The sequence below is a fragment of the Coenobita brevimanus genome, chromosome 23, assembly GCF_032717465.1.
Source record: "Coenobita brevimanus isolate Jiangsu-jjx chromosome 23, ASM3271746v2, whole genome shotgun sequence".
NCBI lineage: Eukaryota > Metazoa > Arthropoda > Malacostraca > Decapoda > Coenobitidae > Coenobita > Coenobita brevimanus.
In genome coordinates, this window is record NC_136976.1 from 70,705,839 (window position 1) to 70,725,609 (window position 19,771).

General features: G+C 46.9%; 1 protein-coding gene across 1 annotated transcript in view; it reads left to right on the top strand.

Moving 5' to 3' along the window:
- Window positions 1-10,201: 10,201 nt before the first annotated feature.
- Window positions 10,202-19,771, top strand: part of LOC145392896 (uncharacterized) — a 291,202-nt gene continuing 281,632 nt past the window's right edge. The window contains exon 1 of the mRNA XM_080267181.1: window positions 10,202-10,802. Within this exon, the coding sequence (XP_080123307.1) occupies window positions 10,202-10,802 (601 nt within the window). The remainder of the gene's footprint in view (window positions 10,803-19,771) is intronic.

Consider the following 19,771-nt stretch of genomic DNA (forward strand, 5'->3'; position numbering starts at 1 on the left):
TATATATATATATATATATATAAAATTATTATTATTATTATTATTATTATTAAAGGCAGGAGGTAATCTATCCTTTCACCTTAACTTGGCCCAAATTTTTGACCATTTGCAACTTAACTTCACCTTATCTCAGTGGCAGAAGACAGTGCTATGGCTCTATATCCTTTCCATAGCATACACACACCCACTGCACCAGACCCACCCACCCAATGATCTTACCCCCTCCCTCCCCCTCACAAATACCATCACACCAGCCATGAATTAAACAGATAGACCAAACATATATTCATCAGGAACGAAGCTTACTAATACCGAGGCGTCTGGTTTATGCATGAGTGAAAGTCGAGATATAAACAAGCAGATCTTAGGACAGGGTAACACGTGGTAGGAAACTTGGAAATATTGAAACGAAACTTGTGATCGGTGCATGAAACGGAACTGCCTTACTAGATTTACTAATAGATTCTGAACCAAGAACGAGACTTAATGCCATGTTTCCTCTCGTCCATCGCGCGTTTCCGGCACGTGTTTCTGCGCCCATATGCACAAGTAAAGCTCGAGAAAGTTTGTAAATTTGGAAGTAGGTGCGGGTGAGTGAGAGAGCAGGTAAGAAGAGGTCAAGGAGGTCAAAGGTTACGGCAGCGCGCAAATCGGGACGGGTAGTTGGGGGGGGAGGGGAGGTCACAATGCAGGGCCGACCTTGATGCAGGGTCGAACTGTCACAAGCCTGCGAACTCGGCCCGTTATTCTGGGCAGACCGAGACGAGCTGAAATTTTAAAAGATATCCGAAAGGTAAAATTTAAGCGACGAGAGTGTAAAATCCCACCTGTTGCATGTCAGGTTAAATATTATACTGAAAATGCTGTAAGAAGAATTAACAAATAATAATAATAATCGTACATTCAAGCAAAAACAAAGTAGAAACTCACTGAAATCTTTGTACACCTCTCGTTTGCATTTTCTGTGCTTTTCGTCCTAGACCGAACATCAGTCAAGTCACAGGTAGGTCAACAGCCGAGAGGAGGGCAAGAGAAAAGTAAGGAAGAAAAGAGAGACAGGAGAGAGAGAGGGGAAAAAATAGAAGTACATCAGGGTGCCGAATTTTTCCTGGTCAGGGTGGCGAAGAGAGCGGCGCCGAGGTCTCCAGCGTGTCGGGGCGTAGGATGCTCACCCTGCCAAAACAGAAACATGAAGTGCCGTTGTCTGGATTCCACACAGTTCGTCAACATTGTGAGTTATGGAGATTTCTTTGTGAGGGTGGCTGTGGCGGTGGACGTGGTGGTGGCGGCAATAATAAACATATATATATTTTTTACTATTATTTTTAAAGTAGTGTTTGTTTGCGGTTGTTAAATTTGGGGTTGTGGTTATGGTTGCATGGTCGATTTTTGTGGTGGAGGAGAGAATGATTTTTTTATGAGTTCTCTGCTATTTTTTGGTATGTCTGGAGGTTCATATTGCTGTAGTTCTTCGGCTGCTTTTTTGTAATATTAATGTTGATTTTAGATGTGCTTTCTCAGTCTTGCTTACGGTTTTTTACAGTTTTTTTTGCTGATGTGTCCTTGATTTTCGCAGTAGTTGTGATGGATGGCTCTATGGTGTGCCTGGGGAGAGTAAAATAGCGCTGGTGAATTGTACCGGTGATGAGTATGTTCGTCCAGGCAGTGAATATTTTAGTTCCCGCTCCGGCGAATTGAACTTGGGTGGCAGCGTTCGTCAATATGTCAATGCACATAATTTTTTCACAGCTCAAGACTTCTTTTTTCTTAGTTAGGTACACGTCTTTGGATGAGTGCAGTATTGGGTGTAGTATCTTGGCCCTCTATGCACCACCACCACCACCACCACCACCACCACCACCATCATCATCATCATCATCAGCCTATCTCCTACTAACACCTTGTAAATGGGGAATGGAAGGGATACACAAACAGCAACAGGAAAGGTAGGAAAATCATAAAGATATCAAATGAATGTCAGCTAATATGAGCCATACATCCATTCACTCTTCAAAAATCATGGATCCGTCTCACAGGAACTAACTATCCACACACACAAAAAAAAAAAGGAAAAACGAAAAAAAGAAAAAAATCTCCATAATGTCTGTGAGAAAAGGACCATTGCGTATACTGCAAAGGTAAAAAAAATATATATAAATACACGTAAATATACAGAAAAATTCCCAGCTGAAGAGTCGGTGACAGTATTCCTCAGGCCTAGGACGAGGGTAGGGCGTGGAGTAATTTTTTTTTTCTTTTTTTTTTTAGTATTATTTGATTCTCCGGTCGAAACAAAAAATCATTTGGAATATTATAGTCAGTTCGTTTTCACTTGACGGAACTGGGCCACTCCCATAATTTGCTTGCATGAAATTCGATGAGCCTTGTGGCGTATGATTGAGTCTCCTTGGTTACTAGTCAAATCAACCTTCCAGTCAGCCTACTCTTGGCAGTCAGCTGAGGTCAAAGGGGTTAGGGATCTTCGTTAGGTCAGTGTGTAAAATAGTCAGCATTTGGGATTTCTGTTATTTTTATTTATTTATTTATTTATTTTTTTACAGAATCTGAACAGAGGAAGGAAAAACAAATTAAATATAGCACAAAATCCGCACGACCTTGGCAAAGAGGAGTGAACAGGTGATCAAAATGTCTCGATATCAGTTCTAGGTTGGTGCAGAGAAGAGTCAGAGGAATTCTGCATCTTTAAAACAGTCTTTAGCGATCATCCACACTACCCACAGACATGCCACTAAAACACCACTGCCAATACCATCACACCAGTCCTGAGTAAGACAACCCTAGCATGTTTGTGTATACGGTATGATTATTTGTACCCATGCGGTGATATGTGAAGGTGTGTAAACCATCTCTTGCGCATTAGATGACTACTGGGCCTCAGGGAACGAAATATTTAGTCTAGACCCAGAATAGGACGAGTCAGGAGAAAAATGAAATACAGTTTGGATACTCTGTTTCACTCTACACCCATGCCCCACCCTACACCCATGCCCCACCCTACACCCATGCCCCACCCTACACCCATGCCCCACCCTACACCCATACCCTACCCTACATTCATGCCCCACCCTACATTCATGCCCCACCCTACATTCATGCCCCACCCTACACCCATGCCCCCCACCCTACACTTATGCCCCACCCTAAACCCATTCCCCACCCTACACACCCATGTCCTACCCTAGATTTGCTGCATCAGAATCGAGTAAATTGTACAGAAAACATGTGATAATATTTGGGCCTGATTATCTTCTAACAAAGTTTATGGTTACTTTCATTGCTACTCCGTTTTATATTTGTTAATTCTCCACGCCAAAGTCTAGAGAACCACTACATTTCCTCCGTTTCTTTTTTTCTTTCCTCCATTTTTTTTTTTTTTTCAGCTTGGCACCTTTCCTGTACTTCTTCACAAATTCGTTTCAAACTTGGCACTGTTATTCCTTTGGCCAATAGCCCCAGACATCTATATATATATATATATATATATATATATATATATATATATATATATATATATATATATATATATATATATATATATATATATATATATATATATTTTTTTTTTTTTTTTTTTTTTTCAGGCATTTTAAAGGGATGTATGGGATCAAACTTGAAATCATATAGATGCAGTTTTTTAGAACCTATAATTTTGTACGTTCATTAAACACCAAGACAATTTGCACAGAGGCATGTCAGTATATCGTAAATGTGTGGAGACCATCGTACATTCCCTTGTGAATGTTGGCAACTTTGTAATTTTGTATCATGAAAAAAAAAAAATGGAAGATGCTGTAGTAAGGGGTTAATGGAGGCTACTGTGGGAAAAAAAAAAAAAAAATCCCCATAGAAAGCAGCGAGAGCCCAGACCCAAGCTGAGCAAAATCGTCTGAATATAGGAAGAACAAAATACTTACGCTTTCTTCTCGTCGCCGGAGGGATTGAGGACACCCTAATTAACCTTTACGAGATGCCACCCCCCTCAGCTGAACCAAATCGTCTGGTGGTGTCAAGTCTAATTAATGGAAGGCTTCCGTCGTGTCCTAGGCTGAATGAAATCGTCTGGCGGTAACAGCAACATAAGACTTAAGTTTTCTGTCGCCTTTAGCGGGTTAAATAATATTTACTCATTTTTTTTCTGTTGCATATGACAGTAGTGTAAATTGTGGCTTGCATACCATCTTGCTTTAGATTTGCAAGTCAGATTATGTATACCGGTACTGCTGCCTCTCTCTCTCTCTCTCTCTCTCTCTCTCTCTCGTAGCTGATGGGGAAAAAAGAATTGGAGGTCAGATTATTTTGCTTTATTTGAGCTTTACTCTCGTGGGTTAAGGAGGCTCCCAAGTAGCTCTCCTTTATTGCGTTTGTTTGTTAATAGTATTTTTATTATTAGTGGTAGTAGTAGTAGTAGTAGTAGTAGTAGTAGTAGCAGGAGTAGAAGTACCTTGCTACCCCTATTCGATTTTATTAAACTTAAGAGTGCCGTCGAACTTGCGTGATTAGATATATAGGCTTATTTCATTAACTTTTTCACTACTTAGAAACCCCCCTAAGCAGAAAAAAGCAGTCTGCCGGTGGAAAGAATAAACGAAGCCAATAGCTACTGCATATGAATGGTTAATCTTGTCAGCTTTGGGAAGTCATTGTCTGTATCATTTTTGTTACCTCCAGAAGAAATTTATTGTATTTATGGGGGTTAAAGAGTTTGAGGCTACATGAGGATTTTTTTTTTTTTTTTTCTTATCACCTGGAGCCAGGATTCCGGTGACTTGAATGGTGAGTGAATGGGAGTACGTTTAGAGATCTGGATGATAATGATGGAGGATGACTGGTAGTGGGAAGGTCTGAAGCTTCTAAGCGAAATGGAATCGTCTGTAGAGGGCATAGATAAAATGAGAAACGCGTCACTTGATGCAAGGGGAAAGGCTGCAATTTGCGGTGAGGAAGAAGTGCGAGGGAGCCTTCAAAGCCCAGGAAAACATGGCCCCCTTGTTTTATTATGGTGGCCTTGTGTCAGTGGCCCAGCTGGTTCAGTGCAGTGGGTATTGGCTTCTTATTTTCGTATCTCACCTCCACACGTCATCCCACACACTGCCCCACACTCCACCTCACCCGACACCCTTACCCATATCTCACATCACACACCTCACACCACCCCACACCCTTGGCCTCCCTTCACATCACACACCTCACACCACCCCACACCCTTGGCCTCCCTTCACATCACACATCTCACACCACCCCACACTCTGTCCCAGGCCACACACCTCGCACCATCCCACATCCTTCTCCAAACTCCACATCACGCATCTCACACCACCCCACACTCTGCCCAATACCTCACTCCACACCACACAACTCACACCACCACACACCCTACCTCCCACTACACCACACCCTTGACACCACACATCTCACATCACCCCACACTCTACCCAACACCTCACTCCACACCACACCCCACACCTCACACCCCGCACCTCACACCCATACCGAAGGCCTCGATAAAACATGGCCCACTTCTTTTGTTGTGGTGGCCTTGTGCTAGTGATGGCCACTGAGAGGAGATGTGTTCTGTGTCCCAGCTGTCTTCTCTACTTAGCACCTCTTCCTCAGCGAGTTATTTGCGTATTATACCATGGCATATTTCTGTATGTTAGTTATATATCTTTAATACCAAAGCAAGTTCCATCATCATCATCCAAGAAGCTATGAAGGCGTAATGGGCAAAATAAATCCTGAGGTAGATATGTTGCGCGATATCTCCCGAGCCAAAGAGAATCCTATACTCTTTTCACTCTAACTTGGCCTAAAAGTGTCATCTCTCCCCCTTGAATGGTGGGTTGCGACCATCGATTAACACCAGAATATAGTGCTATGATGCTAGTCACGAAGAAATGGTACGGAAAGGATGGAGAGCCGTAGCATGATCTCATTCTACCACTGAGCAACGTGAAATAAGTAATAAAAGGACGAAAATTTGGTCCAGGTAAAGGTGAAATGAGTAGTGCGTTTCAACCCTTACGGTATTTTCGTTACCTCATACCTCGCTCCACAACCTGCTTCACCCTCCAATCCACTCCACCATTTCACACGCCACCCTACCATCCACATCGCACCCCACTCGACCTTTACCTACATATCATTCCACATCCTGCTTTATTCCACACCCACCCCACATCTCATCACCCTCCACCCCACACTCCACTCCTTACACCTCACCCCACACACCATGCTTCACCTCAAATTCCAAACCCCGTGCCTTACCCCATATCCCATACATTCTAACATCACTCTTGTCTCTTCCTGTCCCACAACCCAAACCTCACACTCCTCGCTCCCTACCCCACGTTCCTTACCTCTCCCTGCACCCCTTCTCGAGACCCACACCCTTCACTTCACTCCACACTTCCTACTCTCAGCCCGCCGTACATTTCACACCCTTACCTCACACCTCTCACCCTGCTCCATATCACCCCAACCCCTGCCCCACACCCCTCGCCCAACCCCCTGCCCCACACCCCTCACCGAACCCCCTGCCCCACACCCTCATTCCACCCCCTGCCCCACACGCCCTGACCCACAGCCAACGCCCTCCCTCCACCCTCAGCAAGCAGGAGAGAATTTCAACATGCCGACCTTAACCCCGACTCTGATCCCTGCCTCGTGATATTAGTGACTTTGGTTGGTGCTCTAGTGTGATGCTCCTAAAACTGGTGGTGGTCGAAGTGTGGTGGTGTGTGGTGGTGTGGTGCTGGTGTGGTGGTGGTGGTGTTATAGCGGTATGAATGGCTGATTTAGTGGTATGAATGAATGTTTAACGTTGTGGTGATGGGGTAGCTGAGTGGTTGATGTGGTGATGGTAGTGGTTGTTGCAGTTGTGGTGGTAGTGACAAGGCAAACAGTTTCTTGTAAGCCAGGTAACCATTTACTACGTTGGGTAGTAACCATATAACCAGATGGACTCCTGGTGGTCTAGTGGGTTAAGGAACTCCAAATAGATGGCTCCTTGACGGTTTGCATGTGAGGAATAGATACGGTTTTCCTCTCACATAACGCCACACACAGACGAGGGAGATGTGTTACCCTCGCCTTGTATATCGGGACTGAATTGCATGTCCCGAGGCCCTACGTTCCTGGTGAGGGAAAAAAATAGGTAAGTTAGAAAGAGTCCTCGTAATGAAGGGATAGATGATTAGTGTACTTTCCTTAGTGACATGATTTTTGAGCCTCTAGTCACCTCATGAGATCGAACCCGTGGATGGCCATCTCTCCGACTGGGGCGTTCTAACCACTAGACTACCAGGCTATTGAGGTGCAGCATGGCAATTAAATAACCAAGGAGGAGATGATAGTGAGCTTCAAATAGCCACCATGCAGCTGAGACCATCCACTCATGTGATTTATGAGGCATTGTGATATCGACGTATTTATTGTTGCCGTTAGTGTAGCACATTTCACTTACTACTTTTTTATTTTTTAGTTCTACTTTTTTGCTTCCTACTCTTGTTGGATTCTATATTGATTGTGATGATGGTGATTCTGGTGCCGAGTGATTTTGGGGCCGGTGATTGTAATTTTGATACTGACCGTGAAGATAGCGATTGTGATATTGCTAATAGTTGTGGCGTGCTGGACGCTGTGATGCTGATTGTGGTGTTGCTCTAACTGTGACTGTGGTAACTCTGATTTTAACTGATGGTGATGGTGGTGAATGTGGTGCTGATTATGACTGAGATAATGGAGATTGCGTTTTGACTGATTACAGTATGATGGTGATTGTGGTAATAACTGCGACTGTGGCAGGTGTTAAGTGATCGTGATAAAGGTGACTCTGGTGGTAACTGTCACTGTGTTACTTGTGATTGTGGTGTTAAATATAACTGTAACAGACGTGGCTGTAATTAAAACTATGATTGTGATGATGGTGTATATGATTGTGGTGTTGACGGTGATGGTGATGATGGAGGCTGTGGTGTTTCTGTACCTGTGTATTGGCTCTGTGTTTAGAGGTGGAAGGTGAAGGTTGAAGGTTCGTATTACTAGCTTCCGGACAAAAGTATTTAGCACAGTGGTGGCTTTTTGGTCTGGAGAGGTTAGATAAAGCCTTCATTTACCCCTTCACAGGTGCTGGAGAGGGACGCCTTCATGTGGTGACACCGATATAACTGGGCGGCACAACTGCCTGGCTACACAAACGTCCCCCAGCTACTTCCTTATCTCCCAAACGACAGATGGTGGACTGTAGAAGGGCAACATAAGTCTGCAGTCCATCGGGGTCACGCTTCAGATGAGCCTGGGGCCACAACTACAACTCCTTCATTACACAAGGTCCCCCTAAAGCTGAATAAAACCGTCTGGAGATGGGAAAAATTAGCCAGTAAAACACGTCACTGGACTGAAATTAACCCACTTAACTCGGAGACGGCCTTCTCTTTTCATTCTTGCCATTTTCAGACGATTTCATTCAGCGTAGGATAGATTACCGACCTGGAGGGGTTAGCTATAGCCTTAATAAATCACCTCACTACAAGAGACCTTTCCCAAGCTAAGTAACATCGTCTGGTGACAGCATAAGTAAAATGGCGTCACTCGGATTCAAGGAGTTAGGTGGATGCAGGCCCCTTACTTCTGACGGTGATTTATGGTACAGTTGTTTGCATTATGTGTGGTCAGCCTGCCTCTCACGTTGCAGTACCAATCAGCAGCGAGGTAGAAAAGCCAGCCACAGTTTTACTTTTCTTCATGGATGTCACAAAATGCCTCGGTAATTTTGGGCCTGCCTACACCTTCACACGGATCGTATTTTAGGTGACACAGATGAGGTCATAGCACTTTTCTCAGCGATTTATTTTGCACATGACACCTCAACATTTTCTTGTGTATATCGGCGTAGCTACCAGGGGCACATGAGGGGACCCGGGACCCCAGTCAAACCCTTGGATCCCCATGGCCCCTCCTTTGAAATCACAGAACCTGTAACTTAGATTTTATGTTCCAAAAATCATGTACAGTTTCAAGTCCTTGTGTGTGAGACACCAAAAAAAGGGCTGATAGCACTGTTATCATAGCCGTAAAAAATACTGAAAATTAAGATGACGTAGTGAACACCCCTCCTCTCCACGATGAGGCTTGACCCCCCTCTTGGCTCCCCATTTATGAAAGTCGGGCCGCACCACTGACTGTATCGTATTTGCATCGTTCTAATATCGACATATATTGCACCAGTAACGTACAGATATAATGTGCTGGATAAATCACTAAAGAACAGATGTTACGAAATGCCCATAGTAACTTTGAACACGAGCCCAGTAACACAACGGTGAGGCTGGACTGCAAGATGAGTAATTTGTGGAACTGTGCGACGGCGAGTTGGTAAGCGTCAAGGGAATGTGGTGTGAGGGGGTGAAGGAATAATTGGTAATGTGAGGATGGTGTGAAGGATGCATGGAGAGAGCCAGTGAGAGGGAAATCTGGAGGAAAGCAGCATTTTAGATGGAGAGAAAGAATGGAGGGAGAAAGGTAATTTATGCAGCTTTTAATGCGGAGAGAAGAAATTGAGAGATATGCGTCAGAACTTAGACTGCTGAGAGAAAAAAAAAAATGCACTGGACAGAAACTACTGGAGGCGACACATCTGAGGACCCGACCCCTAGAAAATGGGAAAAGGTACAGAAGAATGTGAAGAACTGGCAGGATGTGAAGTGGGGTGATGGTAGGGATGTGTAGCGAGTAGGTGATGTGAGAGCTGAGTAGTGTGAAGGAGGGGTCAGGTAAGGGATGATGGATGGTGTGAGAATAGACGATGTGAGGGATGTGTGAGGTGAGGGATGGGTGTTGTGGGAATAGGTATTGCGAAGGATACGGGAATGGGTGGTGAGAACAGAGAAGGATGGATTATAATTTGGAAATGGATGATGCGATAGACGAATGACAGTATGAAGGATGGGTGGTATGAAATACTGGAGGTGGAGGAAAGGGTGGTGCTAGCAATGGGCGGTGCTTTATGTGGGCGGTGCGAGAGTGGGCGGTGCTAAGGGTGCGCGGGGCGGGGCTGGGCGGGGCGGGCAGGGGGCTGGGTGAAGCGAGCGGGGCGTCAGTGTGTTGGTAGCAGCATGAGTGGCTGCACGTCACCCCGCGTCCCTGCCGCTCCTCACAGCTGCCGCCGCTACTCACCTCTGCCATGAAGGCGCCCTGCTGTCTCCTGGGTGCGGGTGCCCTGCCGCGCCCCCCAGAGCCCGTGCGAGCCCCCAGCCGTCCAACCCGGTGCCCGGGCGTGCCCCGCGGCTCGTGTATTTACCTGTGGTGCGTGTGGTGGATGATAGTGGTGGTGGCGGCGGCCGCAGCCGGGTCCGACCCCGACTGCGCCGTCAGGACAGACGCCAAGGACGTGGCGTCGAAGGCGTACGTGTCGCCACAAGTGGTGGAGGGCGTGGTGCAGCAGGTGGACCGCTCTGCCGTGCCAGGCCACCCATACACTGTCACCGTCCAAGTCTCCAAAAAGTTGCGAGCGTATAATGGCCGCGGGAGAGTGAAGAAGCGTGACATTGTGACCCTCACCTTCCGCCTGCCTCCGGCGCGCCCCGACAGTGACACGAGTGCCGGGGACGGTCACACCCCCGACGATTGCCTCGTCACCGCCTCGCCCAAGCCCCGACGCAAGTACATCTTCTTCCTCAGCGCTGGCAACAGTCGAGGGGCGGCGCCCCATCCCGTTGCGCCCCCTGAACTCGCCAGCAAGAAATTGCGACGCCTCGTGCGCAAGACAGTCTGCAAAAACTGCGGTGAGTACCATAGTGTGGCGGGGCATGCATGTGCTGTTGTGTTGTGTGTGGTGTTCCCTGTCCCCCCCTCCCAGTCCCTTCTTCTATCCCGTTTCTGCCTGGTGGTGCCCAGTCTGTGTCGATGGCATGGTTGAATCCTGTGTACACTTCCACCACCGCAGGTGCTGCACACTCAGGGGATGAAGGCGGAGCGGTGTGGCAGCGGGGAGGTTTGGCACGCTGTGGCGGCCTCGGCCCAGTGCCACCCTCAGCCACACCGCACCGCCACAGTCACCACAATTACCACACTGATGACTCTCGAAACGATGACACAACCTCATTCTGGACTTTTAGCACCTCCACCACCACAAAGCACATCACTGTTACACCACTGATGAGGGTACTGGAAGACGAGAGGCTATAATGTATAACGAGGAGGATGAATGGCCGTGATATGAGGTGTAAAATGTGGTGTGACAGAGATGTGTGTCTGATGAAACTGGTGTTGTGAAGCCTCTGTGATGGGTGGAGACTGGTAACATCTATGTCGTGTGAGAAAGGTGCCTGGTGTGAAGGGGTTTTGGTGGACGTGCTGTTAAATATACCCAGTGTGTGCATGTGTGTGTATGGTCCAGCTGTGGCTGGCTTGTGGTGTAGGCTAATTGTGGGTATATGAGAGGCTGGTTTGGTGTGTAGGCTAATGTCACTGATATCTGGTGTTCGGATGTGCCTGGTGTCAGTGGGTACCTGATATGAAGTGAGACAAATGTGGTGGCCAGGTGTTCATTGATACCCACTACAGTACACACACACACACACACACACACACACACACACACAGTTCATCAGGGCACCAATCCTGCCCCCATAACTGTGACTTTTTTTTTTTTTTACAGGACAGGGAAAGTAGGGAATAAGAATCTTTCCATGTTATTTGTTGTTCCTTAAAAAAAAAAAAAAAAAGGAATCCTAGTTACGATAGGGAATTAATCGTAAGTTTGTGATTCCGACCCCATCTCTCCCTCTCTCTCTCTCTCTCACTGCTATACTGGCCCATTATTCAGTTTAACCCTTCACTCCGAGGACGTATTTTTTTGGTCTTATTTTTACTACCTCCAGACGATTTTCTGAAACACCTCTCGTATTGAAGGAGTAAATGAAGAAGACTGTATCGTATGGGAGGCGTTAATGAAGGCTGTAATTAACCCCCCTAGTTCGAAAAATCTCAACTCAAGCTTAAGAAAATCGTCAGAAGTAAAAATGTAATACGGTATACGTGGCTGGAGTGACGTGGCTAAGGGTAGACTCAAAGTACTCCTCACCTGAATATACAGTGTTGTTTTTAGTGGTGTGTGGTTACTCACTGAAGTACCCTTAGTTATTAATGTAATCCATAGCCGTTCATAATTAGCCAGAAGTTGTGTTTAGTTGTATCTGTTTACGCATCATTACTCAGATCCTTCCGGGGGTGGGGTGGAGCTATGATGACCGTTCATAACTGAGCCAGTAGTTATGTTTGGTTAAATCTGTGGATGTGTCTATATTCAGTAAGGTCCCTTTTTGATATGAGATGGAGGTCTGGTGTATGATGGTGCACTGAATCTGCAAATGTACTAGTGTTCAGAAAGATCTACCCCTGGTATGATGAAGATAGGGTGTCTGGTTCATAAAATCCGTGTTTATTTTTTCTTGGATCTTTAATCACTATTCAGTACAAGTCCCAACACTGGGGAAGGTTGTTGCTGAAAGCCAGGCAGGAAGGGTATACTGTACATGAGAGCAAAGGAATACATTGATGCAAACATGGGACAAAAATTGTCATACTGAGTACAGTCACAAACACGATACTACATTAAAAAAGAGTGAAAAATACGGAAGAGAAACAAACATTACACAAAAATCTGTGGCAATACCTGTATTCAGTAAAGTCCTCGCTTATGGGTACGACGGAGGTCGGGTGTGTGTAGATCTAGTCTACGGGTCGTGTTGCCAACAAGTGTGTGACCTCCAGCTGCACACGCGTGACGCACCAGCTGCCAACACCCCCGAGGGAATCTGATGCATAACGTCACCCCGATGACAACCACGAACCAGCAGCCATTGGAGAGTGCCCCGTAAACCCCCATTACTTTCCTCCCGTCTCGTCCCCAGGACTGCACCCCCCCCACCCACCTCTGGCACTGCATCCGTCCCGCCTCACCCGACCCCTCCTGCCTGTCACACCCCAGGCACTGCACCCCGTCGTACCTAACCCCACCCCTGCCACTGCACACCTCGTCTCTCACCGAACCACTGACACTGCACACCTGCCCCGCAGGCGTCCCCCTGGCACTGCACTCTCCCTGTCCCAGCCTACCCCACCCTTGAGCTGCACCCCTCCTGCCCCATTTCACCCCTGGCACTGCACCCCTCCTGCCCCCCCTAGACACTGCACCCCTCTTTCCCCACCCCACTCCACCCCAGATATCGCACCCCTCTTGCCCCACCCCACCCAAGACACCGCACCCCTCGTGCCCTACCCCACCCCAGACACTGCATCCCTCCTGCCCCATCCCACTTGACATTGCACCCCTCGTGCCCCACCCCACTTGAGGCACTGCACCCCTCGTGCCCCACCCCACCCCAGACACTGCACCCCTCTTGCCCCACCCCATCCCACCGTAGACACTGCACCCCTCGTGCCCCACCCCACCCCACCCAAGACACTGCACCCCTCGTGCCCCACCCCACTTGAGGCACTGCACCCCTCGTGCCCTACCCCACCCCACCCCAAGCACTGCACCTCCTCTGCCCCACCCCACCCCTGGCACTGCATTCCTCCTGCCCCACCCCATCGCTGGCACTGCACCTCTCCTGCCCTACCCCACCCCAGGCACTGCACCTCCCCTGCCCCATCCCACCCCACCTCATCCCACTGCAGGCACTGCACCCTCCTTGCCCCACCCTACCCCTGGCACTGCGCCCCTCCTCTCCCACCCCACCTCAGGCACTGCACTCCTCCTGCCCACCCCACCCAAGGCACTGCACCTCCCCTGCCCCACCCCCACCCCTGCCTCATCCCACCCTAGGCATTGCACTCCACATACCCCACCCCATCCCTGGCACTGCACCCCTTCCATCTCATCCCCCATCCCCTGGCATACCCCACCACGGGCACTGCACCCCTCTCATCTCAGGCCCCCCCTACCATACCCCACCACTAGCACTGCGCTCTCCCTGCCCTGCCTCACCATGGGTACTGCATTCTTCCCTCTCTATCCCACTCTTCCACCCCTTCCCACCCCACCATCCCTCAGCACAATCCCATCCCTGCTTCACAGTCTAGCCTCAGGAGTCTGTCTCTTGAGGGTCGCGTCCAGGTTGCCATCGGATCCTTCAGTTATTTCGTTTATGATGATTTATATTCTTGTTTATAATCCAGGTATATACAGCATCAGCCCCACCCACCCCCATCCCTCCATCTCTCTGGTTGCCGCCCCGCTCACATCACTGCAATTTGCCATTTTTTCCTCTCCCTCTCTCTCTCTCTCTCTCTCTCTCTCTCACTTTTATTTATTTTTGATACATTCGCGCAGACTCCTTGGGTTCCGATGCGTCGCAGTCTTCGTCCGCCTTTCACTTTGTCCTCTGAATCTATTAACTTTTGCGCGCGCGCGCGTGTGTGTGTGTGTGTGTGTGTGTGTGTGTGTGTGTGTGTGTGTGTGTGTGTGTGTGCGCGCGAGGAGCTAGTGACGTTGAACTAAGCGGTACTGCAAATGTATGGAAATTAAATCACGTATGAAGCTCCGGTGGAATGTAGTAATATGGTGCACACTGAGTATAGCATATGCAGGACACACACACACACACACACACACACACACACACACACACACACACACACACACACACACACACACACCTGCCTTTACGACCTCCTGTTTTGTGTCTTCATCCTGGTTTGATTTGTTTTTCTGAGAGCAATTACGTCTCCATTATTGTCTCCACACACATACCTCTCTTTTCGCATATGCATCTCCCAGCTCATATAATTCCTCATATTTAACTGCCTGCGCCTCGTCTAGATTTATAGGGCTTCTTCCTTACACCTATCTACACATTCCTATTAACCCTTACACCTCTACTCACATTCACATTGATCCTGTATACCTCACATTTCGCTACACATCCCTCATAATCTGCTTACACCTTTCGGCATGTCTGTTTTGTTTATCTTTTTCACAAATCTCGTATCTCTCCACGACTACCTTTTCCTACCTCCTTCCTCCCTTTCACAGGTACGTACCTTCCTCCCCTTCCCTCGTCCTTCATCCCTCCCTTGCTACCTCTACTTGTCTCCTCCCCTCCCTTCCTACCTTTCTCTCCCCTCCCTCCCTTCCCCCGCCTCGCCCCACCTGATCCTCGTATATAAGGTTGGGTGGCCATATATTTTGCTGTGTAAATTCGCGGGGGATTGATTAAAGTGGAGAGTTATAGATGCCGTCTGCTGGGAGAGGAGGTGGTTGAGGGGTGAGGGGAGTAGGGGGTTAGACAGGGGGAGAGGGAGGGAGGGGGGGGTCTTGGGAGCTGAGGGAGGAGAGTTGCTAAGGTTGGGTGAAAGGCTAGAAATATTGAGAGGGGGTTGAGAGGTATGAGGGGTGGGGAGAGAGGAGGGGAGCTTGAGATTTGAGGGAGGGGAGACAGCCAGAATTGTGAGTGATGAGAAGGGAGAGAGAGCTCTGAAGAGATGGAGAAGGGGAGTTGCTAGGGATGGGTGAAAGGTTGAAGACTGGCAGAGGGATGTGGACGTTTGAGATGTGAGTGATGGGGATGGGGTGAGAACTTTCGATGCATGGGGAGGAGAAAGTTAAGGATGAGTGAAAGGCCACAGATAATGGGAGAGAGTATTGGTATATGAGATGAGGAAGATTTTGAAAGACAGGGACGGGAAGGGTGAAAGGCGAGATGTACTGTGAGACGATTGAGAGGAAGAAAGAGTGTTTGACAGAAGCGTGGGCTGGTTGTTAGATGGCTGAAAGGCTAAACATATCGCGAAGGGAAAGAGATACTAAGGATGAGTTAGGTGAGAGCTTGAGACGTGAGAGGGATGAGGAAGAAGGGGAGATAGTAAGGTGGGCTTGATGTTGTGGGGAATAGGATGAGGAAGAGGTACCCTTGTGATGAGAAAAGGGAGGAGAAGAGAGAGAGATGGGCATGGGAAGAATGTACGAAAGAGGTAAGGAAGAATATGTATTTAGGAAAGACAGACAGAGCGAGGGAAGAGAAAACTAGTTGCAAGGGAGGTGAGTGAATAGATGAGAGGAAGGGAGGACGAGCAAAGAACTAAACAGCAAAAAGGGCGGATGTTACTGGGTGGATGTTTGTGGCGGCTGCTGCGGAATATAACTTTTGAAAACATTGTGCAGTCTCGCCGGGATGCGTGCACTCTACATGTTTTCCTTCCCCTTGATTTTACATAATTTTGGTGATTCGTCTGATTTCTTCTTTGGCCGGTCATCTTGTACTGATATTGTATTATGTATTCGTTTGTATTAGGTAACCTGACATATCATTTCACAGAATGATTATGGATGGGATATGTTGGATAAATTATGTAGCAATCCTTTAATATATCCATTGTTCCTGCAGGTATACAGTGAAATGTAACTGGTAAATTATAAACACTGCCTGAAGAGTCGAATGGTTATACTGCCTACTAACAACAGACAAAATCATAATGTGGATACAAGTAATTCATCTGTATACTCACACCCCAAAATCAAGTCACACACTCTTTATGACACACACACACACACACACACACACACACACACACACACACACACACACACACACACACACACACACACACACACACACACACACACACACACACACACACACACACACACACACACACACACACACACACATTCTTATAGCCTTATCCTCTCCCTTTTTGACCTCTGGGAGTTCATTAATACAGACACTCACTTACAGGATCACCTTCTCTCTTTATGACCTCTGTGTGGGGGTCATTTGTGGTGATAGGCGGGGTCACTGTCTGCCCGCGCGTGACCTCATTTGTCCAGATTACTGTGACCTTTTGCCTTGATATCCCTAAATACCCCCCCCTTTAATAACCCTTTGGGGGGGAGGATGATTACCAATTATAGTTGATTTGGGTCATTTTATATTTTCCAGGAAGGTCTAATATAGGATGGGTTAGGTTAAGCTAAATTGGTCTCTTGGTGTTTGGGTGAGGATAGGTTGTAAGTCAGTTAGTGATAGGTTAAGATAGTATGTTAGGGTTGGGGTAGGTCAGAGAAGGTTATGTTAGAGAGAGAGAGAGAGAGAGAGAGAGAGAGAGAGAGAATTAAACAACAAAATTAAAAGGATGCAAGAAGAAAACAAGTAAGACATACATAGGAAGAAAGACGACAATGAGTATGACGGAAGAAGAGAACAGACAGGAAGAAGGAAGTGATTTACAGGAAGCAGGAGGAGGGGAAGAAACGGAAGGAAGGTAATGACAGCAAGAGATGAAAGAAGGTGACGAAAAGAAACAGTAAGAGCAGCAGCGTGGAGGAGGACGAGCAGACGAGGTGGCAGGGGGTGAGGGAAGACAAGGCCGCGGAAGCAGTGAAGATGGAAGGAAATGTCAAGAAGGAAGGAGTTAAAAGTCACGCGAGCCATTTAATGACCTCAAGAAAGAGTTACTCCGTCACTGGTCTTGTGAGGCAATACTGGGCAGGATGTTCAAGGAGACACAGATAGATATATAGGTAGACAGAGAGATTAATAGATATATAAGTTGGTAGACAGACACAGCGTTGAGAGAGATGGAAAGCAGGAAAAAGAATATAGGAGCTTGATGTGAGAGAGACCTCGGAAAAAAAAAAAAATATTCTGAAATGACTGATGAAAGAAAATATATGTTAGTTTACATCCATCAGGAGTGAGAGGAGGTTTTGAGACAACCTCCATTTCCACCCCCCCCCCAAAAAAAAAAAAAGAATGCTTCCTTCACACACACACACACACACACACACACACACACACACACACACACACACACACACACACACACACAATTATAAGGGAGATAATTTTCGCCCATCAGGTCATCAGTAAAATAATGGTACTTGGTAACGTTTGAGATCTGGACCCATGTTGATATATAAAGTTTACTTAGAATTCCATCATCCATCATTTCCCAGAGTTAGCATAATTTTACTTAGAATTTCCTCATCTGTTCTTTCTCAAACTTATGCCCTTTCCTCCTGGGACGCCCCGTATACCAGTTAGGCTTAGGTGAGTTTATAAATACGGCCTCAGAATTTATATACACGAGTTCTGCTTAGGAATGTTGATGAATATTACCCCAGGTGCCCAAGATGTCTCCGTCGGTTACCTGGATGATTAGTACCTGTCGTCCCCTTCATCCAGACAATAGGCAAACCCACATTCTCTTTTCACTTCATCCTTTTTTTTCATTATCCTCTTTTTTTTTATTCTTCTTACGCGCATTCTTTCTTTTTACCTTTTTTCAGTCCTCCTTCATTTGTACTTTTTATTCTCTTTACACGCATTCTTCCTCTTTGCTGTTTTTAATTTATTTTTAATCGTCCTTCATTTTTCTTTTTTTTCTCTTCACTCGTCCTTCCTTTTTGTTTTCATTCTCTCTCCATTAGTCCTTCTTTTTTATTTATTTTCAGTCTCTCCATTCACTCGTCCTTCCTTGTAGCTTTTTATTATTTTTATTTCTCTCCACTTATCCTTCCTTTTTTTTTTTTCTCTCTTTTCCTTGGAGTGCTTCATAATTATACAACCGGGGGAAAAAAGTTAGTCTAATCTGACACTTCTTTCCCTTTCCTTTGGTGGCTGAGACGCATAGGGTGGGAAGTATAAGCAGTAGAATAGTAGGTGAATTTATGTTCCTGACTTTTTTTTTTTCCTTCGCGCTCTCTCTCTCTCTCTCTCTCTCTCTCTCTCTCGTCTGGCGATAGCAAGGGAGAGAGAGAGAGGTATATATACGTCATGAGACTGAAGGGTGCTCGGGCAAAAATATCACACACATGCACAGACCGTAGGAGCGTCGATACCCCTCCTTCCCCGACGGTACCTCAGCTCAGATATACAAGCAAGATACATTAGACACGACGGCTTGGCATATACATACTCTGAGGCTGCGCGGATCTTGACTGCATTCCTCAACACGCTATTTTTGTCTCGCCCTAACCTAGGTACTAATTTTTTTTTTCCTTTCCTTCTCTCGTTTTCTGAGGACTTACTATTATATGTATGTTGAAATTCTGAGGCTGGATCCAGGGTAGGTTGCGGTGGTGTGGTGGTGGAGGAGAGGGCACTGGGTTCGTGTTTTGTGCTGTTGGAGTCTGAGAGGATATTGTGAGGTGGAGGTGATGGGTGGAGAATGAATGGAAGGTGAGAGAGAGAGAGAGAGAGAGAGAGAGAGAGAGAGAGAGAGAGAGAGAGAGAGAGAGAGAAAGAGAGAGAGAGAGAGAGACGAGGAGGATTGTGTGAAGTATGTGTATTGACGTACGCATGCATTTTTTTGTTTGGCGTGTGCTAGAGATATTTGTGATGAATGAGCAATATGATTTTATAAACAGAAAGACAAATAAATAGATACAGATACAAAAATTAGAGGAGAAGAAGAAGAAGAAAAAGAAGAGGAAGAATAAGAGGAAGAAGATGATGAAGATGAAGAGTCAAGGGGTACATGTGTGGGTGTTAATAACTTCCGACAAGCATAAGACTGACAGAGTGGGAGGGGGGAGGTGATTAAGGCGGGGAGGGGAGGGGAGGGAAGGGAAGAGACACGAGGAGGGGAGGAGGGGAGAGCAGGGAAGATTGAATTAAGGAGGGGAGGGTGTGGGGGGGGGACAGGCGACTGGGACGAGAGGAATGAGTTAAGGTGAAGGGTAAACATGAATTTAGAGAGAGAGAGAGAGAGAGAGAGATGGGACTGGAAGAGGAGTTGAAGGGAA